The sequence below is a fragment of the Silurus aristotelis genome, assembly GCF_946808225.1.
Source record: "Silurus aristotelis genome assembly, chromosome: 21".
Lineage (NCBI taxonomy): Eukaryota > Metazoa > Chordata > Actinopteri > Siluriformes > Siluridae > Silurus > Silurus aristotelis.
The window spans coordinates 7456124-7465666 of record NC_139594.1 but is presented as its reverse complement, the minus strand read 5'-3'; the positions used below and the strand labels follow the sequence as shown (position 1 = coordinate 7465666).

The 9543-nt window shown below is 40.7% G+C and overlaps 2 protein-coding genes across 2 annotated transcripts; one reads left to right on the top strand and one right to left on the bottom strand.

Moving 5' to 3' along the window:
* The first annotated feature begins 1229 nt into the window (after positions 1 to 1229).
* litaf (lipopolysaccharide-induced TNF factor) lies at positions 1230 to 6689 on the top strand. Its single transcript, XM_083524650.1, has 4 exons — positions 1230 to 1379; positions 1643 to 1889; positions 5729 to 5882; positions 5990 to 6689. The coding sequence occupies exons 2-4, from the start codon at positions 1652 to 1654 to the stop codon at positions 6096 to 6098; spliced, it is 501 nt and encodes a 166-aa protein (XP_083380776.1). The 5' UTR covers positions 1230 to 1379; positions 1643 to 1651; the 3' UTR covers positions 6099 to 6689.
* On the bottom strand, positions 6495 to 9543 carry rmi2 (RecQ mediated genome instability 2). The gene is made up of 2 exons (XM_083524654.1): positions 9154 to 9543; positions 6495 to 6861 (listed from the first exon to the last, which is right to left on the bottom strand). The coding sequence occupies exons 1-2, from the start codon at positions 9440 to 9442 to the stop codon at positions 6710 to 6712; spliced, it is 441 nt and encodes a 146-aa protein (XP_083380780.1). The 5' UTR covers positions 9443 to 9543; the 3' UTR covers positions 6495 to 6709.

Here is a 9543-nt window from a genome sequence, read left to right as displayed (position 1 = left end):
GTATTTGCACTGTCCTGTATTGTCTTGCACTGTCTTGTTTTGTATTTGCACTGCCTGTATTGTCTTGCACTGTCTTTTGTTGTATTTGCACTGTCCTGTATTGTCTTGCACTGTCTTGTGTTATATTTGCACTGTCCTGTATTGTCTTGCACTGTCTTGTGTTGTCTTTGCACTGTCCTGTATTGTCTTGCACTGTCTTGCACTGTCTTGTGTTGTCTTTGCACTGTCCTGTATTGTCTTGCACTGTCTGGTGTTGTCTTTGTCTTTCACAATGCACTTTATGTGGTGAGGACACATAAAGTGTTAGTCCTTAGCCCTGCGTTTTCTGTAATGTAGCTCTATGTTGTTTAATGTAGCATCAGGGTTCTGGGGGAACGTTGTTTCATTTCACTGTGTACTGCGTCAGCTATATATGGTTAAAATTACAATAAAAGCTTCTTGACTTGACTTGACCATAGCTTGCGCAAAACCTAATGGGGCATAGAAAACATGTGGATTGCTTCTGCAGTTCTGCAATCATGCATTTTTTTTGTTTTGTTTTAGATTATTACCATTGGATTTTATCTTCCATGCATCCACAAAGAAACAGGAAAATTAGTTGTTTTTCTGTAGTTTGGTTCTGGAGTATTAAAAGGAAATAAATGTAGATTTTTAAGATTCTCTTTCTAAAATAAAGATTTAATGACCAGAAGGTACACGGACCTGTATTCAGGTAATACCTGGATTCTTTCTGCATTTCTCTTTGCTGTTCCTCCTGTTTGAGCCTTTCCAAGCAACTCTAACTTTATTTGTGTGGTCTTCCAGAATCTCCTTTTCAACTTCTGGTTTCCTGCTGCTTTATCAAAACAGTTTCCTGTTTCTTCCCTTTTCCCTTCAGTACCAAAGAAGGCCACAGATGTCTGCCTTCAGCCTGCCACCCTTTTAACCACATTTTCTTGCGTTATAGAGCAGGACTTGTAGTGTCTTGTATAATCTGAGTTGATTAAGCAAATAGTCTTGTGATAAAATGATAAGTTTTATAAATTATATTTAGAATAAATCAGAGTACCTGGATACTTAAGTACTTTTTAAGGTGAATACTGTTGTACTTTTACTCATGTGAAAGTTTCAAGGGAGCACTTTTACTGGAGTCATATTTGACCTCATGTGTCTCTACTTTTTCTCAAATACATGCTTTATGTACTTCTTCCAGCACTGATGTACAGCTTGCAGGCAGAGTTGCGTTTGGTAGGCGGGGCTTAAGAGTCATTGCTGGTAAACCACGTGACCAAACGCGGAACTTCAGTAAACAGCGAAAGCCTCGGAAGTCATGTCTCATTAAGTTGCTGTCGGTGTTCATTATAATCTCACATCCGTCCTGCGATTTTTAAACACGAAATGTAAGTATCGCGGTTTATATATGAATAATGACGTTCGGATATATGCATGTATCGGATTGCGTTCAGTATCGATTTGACTCGTGATGAAGTGCTGTGATGTCGACTTCAGGCGTCTGCGATGAAAAACACGGAAAAAAATGATCATTATGGTCCATGTGTAAGACAGCACATGTCAGTCTTTCCCTCTCTCTATCTTTTTCTTTTTGTGTGTGTGTGTGTATGTGTGTGTTTGTATGTGTGTGTATGTGTGTGTGTGTGTCCAGACTGTCCCGATGGCCAGCGCTCCTCCGATGGAGTCCTCTGTTCCGCTCGGCTTCGCCCCTCCGCCTCCGTCTTATGATGAAGCTACGGGCTCAGGAGGCATTTACCCACAAGGCATTTACCCACAAGGCACTGCGCTTTCTCCTCCTCCGCAACCTCCGATGGAGAAAGCTGCATCGCCTTATCCCCCACAAGCTTATGCACAAATGTACCCGAGCCCTCAACCTGTACCCACTGTTCAACCCTTGGGTAAGGAGACTCACTCACTGATTCATTCACTGATTCACTCATTAATTCACTCACTGAGTCACTCATTAATTCACTCACTGAGTCACTCATTAATTCACTCACCCACCCACTCACTGATTCACTCACTGAGTCACTCATTAATTCACTCACCCACCCACTCACTGATTCACTCACTGAGTCACTCATTAATTCACTCACTGAGTCACTCATTAATTCACTCACTGAGTCACTCATTAATTCACTCACCCACCCACTCACTGATTCACTCACTGAGTCACTCATTAATTCACTCACTGAGTCACTCATTAATTCACTCATTGAGTCACTTATTAATTCACTCACCCACCCACTCACTGATTCACTCACTGAGTCACTCATTAATTCACTCACCCACCCACTCACTGATTCACTCACTGAGTCACTCATTAATTCACTCACCCACCCACTCACTGATTCACTCACTGAGTCACTCATTAATTCACTCACCCACCCACTCACTGATTCACTCATTGATTCACTCACCCACTCACTGATTCACTCACTGATTCACTCACTAATTCACACACCCACTCACTGATTCAATCACCAATTCACTCACCCACCCATTTACATTTACATTTGCGGCATTTAGCAGACGCCCTTATCCAGAGCGACGTACAAAAGTGCTTTGAGTCTCTAGTAATGAATAAATCTACACTGGTACGCTAGATTACAAACTTAATATAAATATAACCCTTGAATTCTACAAACTTGGAAAGTGCTAATTTAAGTATTTCAGGAAGAGGTAGGTCTTCAGTCGTCGCTTGAGATTCACTCACCCACTCAATTATTTACTCACTAATTCACACACCCACTCATTAATTCACTCACCCACCCACTCACTAATTTACTCACTAATTCACTCACTATTTCACACACACTCACTGATTCACTCACCAATTCACTCACCCACTCAATAATGCACTTACTGATTCACTCACCCACTCACTGATTCACTTACTGATTCACTCACCCACTCACTGATTCACTCACCCACTCATCAATTCACTCACTAATTCACTCACCCACTCATCAATTCACTCACTGATTCACCCACCCACTCACTGATTCACTTACTGATTCACTCACTGATTTACTCACTGATTCACTCGCCCATTTATTAATTCACTCACTGATTCACCCACCCACTCACTGATTCACTCACTAATTCACTCACTGATTCACCCACCCACTCACCGATTCACTCACTAATTCACTCACAGATTCACTCACCCACCCACAAATTCATGCACTCACTCACTGATTCACTCACTAATTCACCCACTCACTACTTCACTCACCCACTCACCGATTCACTCACTAATTCACTCACTGATTCACCCACCCACTCACCGATTCACTCACTAATTCACTCACAGATTCACTCACCCACCCACAAATTCATGCACTCACTCACTGATTCACTCACTAATTCACCCACTCACTACTTCACTCACCCACTCACTGATTCACTCACTAATTCACACACCTACTCACTAATTCACTCATTCACACACTTACTAATTCACACACTCACTCACTCATTTATTCTTTCCCCCATTCACTCACTTGATGCCTCACTCAACTTTATTTCTACTCAGGCCATTACCTACGTCATTCACTCACCCACTCACATACTCTATAACTCGGTTGTAATTTGCAGCTGTGTCAGTACGTATGTCAACGTTGATAAGATTATAACCTGAAGATTTTAAAAGAGAAAAAAAAGAACGACGGTTGTAGACCTGGGACATGGTTTGTAAAAAAAACCCTACACATAAATAGGATGTTAAAATCGTAAGATCACATGGAGATCTAATTTGTAAATATCCGTATATGTGGAGCCACGCTGTACTTTGTGGGTTCTAGCTGAAGGAAAACTTCTGCAATTAACTGCAATTCTATAAAAAAATGACACCTGAGTTACTGAACAACAGATCCTCTCATTTGTTGCCTTGCGCCGTATTTTTTAATCTGTGTGAGAATCTGTTGCTGGGAAAACTGAAAACAAAAATAGTTCAGTGATTGATGGAGTGGAGAAACTGGTTGTGTGGTTACAGGCATGTTTTATATGTAAATTACTTGTGCCTTCGTTCACCTTTTTATATTTTCAGGTTACATTGAAGCGTATAAGTTCAGTTCTTTGTCTATCTGACCCTCAAAAGCAATTATTATTTTTATCTGTTGTTTTCGAAACGGTGAAATTTGAGTGCAGAAAGAGCAGGTGTGGTTTTGTGTGCGGATGGTGTGGCACGTGTTCATGAGCGTCTTATTACACAGGATATGACAAAATCCTTTGTGAAATTTCTACATTGCCGTTACAACTATATGTACACAAAGTGTATTTAAAGATTAATGTATTCGCTCTTTGGTCTCTAAAACTGATTGACTTTTGTGTGTTTGTGAATTGATAACAGCACATTTCTGTCACATCGTGCGTATACAGTGTACCACACGCACCATAAAGTAACACAATTTAGATTTATTAGTCATTGTACCAAAACGAGTGCAGGCTTTATTCTGATGTGAGTTGTTTATTAGAAGGATGTAGCATATCCATTTTTGTTGTCTCGTTTATAACGCATCCATACTGCAATATCAAATGACCACAAGAGTGGTTTTTAGTGGGTTGTATATTTGACGTATGTAGATATTTGCATTGTGTGGTCATGTGATCAAATATGCACCGAGATGCGACTCTTATTTTTGTGAAGTGAAGGGTCAGGTATCTGGATGAATGGGACTGAAACGATCAAGGAAGCTGAGTTTGGTGGAAACAATTCGATAATTTAGCCTGGAGGTTTATGGAAAAAAACTCCGATATGGCTGATCCAGGCAGGTGAAGAAATCACAGAGGAGCTCCTGTAACATTAGCCCAGAGCAACATGTAATTTGAATCACACCTGAATAGAGCTTTGGTTTGTTTAATTCAAGTCCTGAATCTTAAGACTTCTTTGTATGTTTGCTATTTTAAAGTAAAAATGTCAATAAGAGAAGTTCTTTTTTTTAATAATCTGTGATCTTGATTATTAATGAGCGTAACCAGAATGTGCAAAATTGTGAAAGTGGAAAATTTTCATCAGTTATTTCTGCTTGTTAAGTTTCGATCCAGAGAAATAAATCTCTTCGGGTTGTGGTTTATCGAATTGCAGTGCAGAGGAACACTGACGTGGTTCAGATGTCTTTCTCACAGCGCACACACACACAAGCACAACTTCCTGTGATACTTTTTTTTTTTGGCTGATTTTCAAAGATAATTTATATCTATGTTATTTTGGTTATGAGGCACAACTTCTGTAAAATTGGCCATATAGTGTAGTCATTAATAATAATAACAACAAAACCCCTCACTTTCTCTCATTGTATTTTCTTTCTCTTTATATCATTGTAATGTCTCTTTGTCTCGCTCTCTGTCTCTCACTTTCTTATTGTAGTCTCTTTTTCTCACTCTCTAATTTTACCACCTCTTTATCTCTCTCCATCTGTCACTTTCTCATTGTACTGCCTCTGTCTCCCATTCTCTCTGCCATTTTTGTCTTTCTCTTTGTTTCTCACTCTCTCTCATTGTACTGCCTCCTTGTTTCTCATTCTCATTGTACTGCTTCACTCTCTCATTTTACTGCCTCTTTGTTCTGCTCTCTGTCTTCTTTTGCTTAACCTCTTGTTGCTTTCCTGAACCGTAAATTAAAATCTGCTTGTGCCTATTTGTACTGGAATCTGTTAAGCACCTAAATAAGAACAGCCTGATCAGTGACGATGTATGTGATGATTCTGGTTCTGATGCTGGCCTTGTTGGTTAGTTTCCGTGCAGACGGTGTACGTGCAGCCGACTGTATTTGGAGATGTTCCAGTGCAGACATGTTGCCCTGTGTGCTCTCAGGCTGTGATAACTCGCATGGAACACACTTCAGGCACCATGGCCTGGCTGGTGTGCGCAGGCCTGTGCATTATTGGGTAAGACTTTCACCTGTGAATGAAGATGCTTATTCAGGCACATGGCATGCGTTTTGCTCAGGATGTTAAGTTTGATGTTCCTGTGCTCTTTGTGTCTATTATTCTAGCTGTATGTATGGGTGTTGCCTGATCCCCTTCTGCGTGGACGGCCTGAAGGATGTGACGCACTTTTGCCCCAATTGCAACAATCCTATCGGTTCGTTCAAACGGCTCTAATGTAGAAACAGGAACTGAGCACAAATCCACTCTCCGTTTTTGTATTTTCTTAATTCCTGCATTTCTTATTACTGCAAAAGTATAATTAACTCTTTACTTATTTCTACCATCCAATATAATAATATCCAGCTTATTATTCGTCCACTTTCTTTGCACGATGCCTCTATACGATAATGTTATAAACCACAATATTGTTAGTTATTACTTGTTTAAAAACAAATGACATTTGTCACTAGGTAACAATGTTTTATTCACCGAAGATGTTCTTCAGCTGAAAGTTACTTACATTTTTACATTTGTGTCCCTTGGTTTTAAACTGCACACATTTAAAATCCCCTCCTGCCATATCTTTACTCATAAACCTTCTCCAAGACCAATAATGAATAAAACTGCAAGTGCCTTTAATAGTTTAATTAACAATAACATGTTTTGCCTCACTTCTATGAAGAACTTTTTTTCCCACTTTATTCTTATAACAGTGTTTTGTCACAATGTTTCACTATGTTTATTGAAAGTTATATGTAAGTACTTCTAATATAAGGGGCACACAAAATTAATAAACAATTTATTAAAAAACAAACAAAAAAAAAACGTATCAAATATTACGTTGATTACGACAAGGTGTGTTGGAGGTCTTCAACTTCATATTTCCACATTTTCCTGTGCATGGCTGCGTTATCCGAAAGATCCGCCATCTTCACCGCACGAAGCACCGGCTCTGGACTATGAGACTGAATGATGCCCATAACCATCACGTACTTCCCTGGGGGAGGATGGGATATAAAAGATGTGAGCACACTGTGGTACTACGGTCATCCTGCTTTTCTTGTTCTAAACAACAATATAAATGCTATAAATTCCAAGGCAACAAAAATGACCCGTATGCACTCTTTATCCTGATATATTCCTGCTTAACGTGTAATGTGATGAGAAATTTACAACTGATTCCAAATTGAAACAAGGTCATATTGGGTTTAGTTTATTCCAAGAACAGAACATTTGGACCTGGATTACACTGTAAATAACTGTAATAAACGTAATAACGTAAAAACCATGAGAGGACATGGTGTAGGACATGGTGGGTGACCCCGAATAGCCGAATTTCCGATTCTTTGATAGGAAGAGTCTCATTCCAATACCAGTCTCGCAGTCGAATCTTCACAGGGGTGTTATGAAACGAGGATTGTGCTATTGTAGTTATATAGGGGATGCTCAATGTCTAATTTCACACAGAACTACCGCTTTTCTCCCAATAAGTTAATATACAGCCCTTGATAATAAAAAAAATTGTGAAAAGAAGCTTTTAATAAATATTTTTCATTTTGTATTGTTTTGGAGTGCATCGATGTTGCGCTAGAGTGTGCTCTTTGTAGTTCATCACGTGTAACTATTTGGGGTATTTGGCAGATGCTCCTATCCAGAACGACTTACATTTATCTCATTCATACAACTGAGCAGCTTTAAATAAGAGACAGGAGGTGGAGCTGGAGGTAGCAGAGCTGAAGATGTTGAGGTTTCCGTTGGGAGTGATGAGGATGGACAGGATTAGAAATTAGTTTATTAGAGGGACAGCGCATGCAGGATATTTTGGAGGCGAGATTGAGATGGTTTGGACATGTGTAGAGGAGGGACATGGGATATATATCTGTAGGAGAATGCAGAGGATGGAGCCACCAGGAAAGAGGAATAAAGGAAGGCCAAGGAGGAGGTTTATGGATGTGGTGAGGGAAGACATGCAGGTAGTTGGTTTGAAAGAGGCAGATGTAGAGGACAGGGGGGTAGGGAGAAGGATGATCTGCTGTGGCGACCCCTAATTGGAGAAGCCGAAAGAAGAAGATACAACTGAGCAGCTGTGAAGTTAAGGGCCTTGCTCAAGTCCAAAGCCACCAAGCTACCATGTTCCATACAATATTAAATTCCTCATCCCTATGATTTGGAATACTGATGTTCATTCGTAAATGTAGACAACAAAACACCAAAGCACAACAACAAAAAAGCCCAGGAAAGATGCTGCATCTCTCCAAGAAGAAAAAGTCAGCACTTTGCACCCAAAACTAAACCAATAATGTGTAGACATCAGACTCGTGTACTTGGTTAACACATCATGCCTGTTTTTATTCTCTTCACGGTTATAAAAATCTCTTTTAAGAACGGTTTCCACTAGATTTTGGGGTGTGGTTTTTGAAACTTGTGATCATTCAGCTATTTGTGAGATCAGACACTGATACTGGATGAGGAGATCTGAAGTGCAGATGTTGTTCCACTTCATGCTAAAGGTGTTCATTGGGGTTAGGATCAGGGCTTTGTGCTCAAGTTCTTCCACCATGACACACCACGTCTTATCAAAGCTCACTTTGTGCTCAGGAATGTAATCATGCTCGAACGGAATTTGCCGTCCATTAAAGAGAATTTGCAGACGTACAGCATACATATATTACGGGGCGCATTCAAAGTTTTAAGAAGGAAGGGTCAGATGTGTACCAAACGTTGGCCATATAGTATATAGTAAATATGTATATATACACCAACCAGGCACAGCTTTATGACCATCGATCAGACATAACATTATGACCACCTGTCTAATATTGTGTTGGTCCCCTGTAGCTCAAACTGCTGAAGAAGTTGATGCTGTTAATGATCGATGTTTTCGTCTGTTGGATCGGTCCATCACTCCCCATGTGCATCAATGAGCCTTTAGTGGCCCATGACTTTTGTTCCTTCCTTCGACCACTTTTGACAGATTCTGCAGACTGGGAACAGGCCATCACAATTTGTCAAACTTGCCCAAATCCTTATGCTCGCCTATTTTTCCACCACTTTGAGGACAAAATGTTCACCTGCTTCCTAATAAATCCCACCCACTAACAGGTGCCATGATAAAGAGATAATCAGTGTTGTTCACCTCACCTGCCTGGTGTATATATCGAGTGTAAGTCATTTCGAGGTAAGAGGTGTTTCTGTGTTTTGTTGGCAGCCATGTTGGTATGACGTCATATGTTGAACAAACGATACAGGACAGCTGCAGAGAAGGTAAATGATGAACGGCATTACTAACCGGGGCTGAGGCAGGGTTTTCCTCTGGGAATGTTATTAACACCGGTGATGTGGAAGTTTCCCGTCTCGTCCAGAAGCAGGACGGAGTTTTGGTCGGTGTGAGCTTCCACCACGGTGCCCTGCATCCAAACCACCGACACCGTTAACCACCCGCTGCCGCAAAGTCTGCGGATCCTCAGCTCCGTCTTTCCGTTCCCCGCACTTTCCCCTGTGGCTTCTCTCAGTTGGCTAGACATAACTTTAACTGGAGGCCTTCTCGACTTTTCTCCATTCGAACCCGACACGTTCATCCCACCGCACGTGCACAACCGGAACTACAGTCGGAAGAAAACAAAAACCGCGGGGCCTACTGTCTGCATGACGTTTAGCCAATCAGAAAGCAGAGACATAA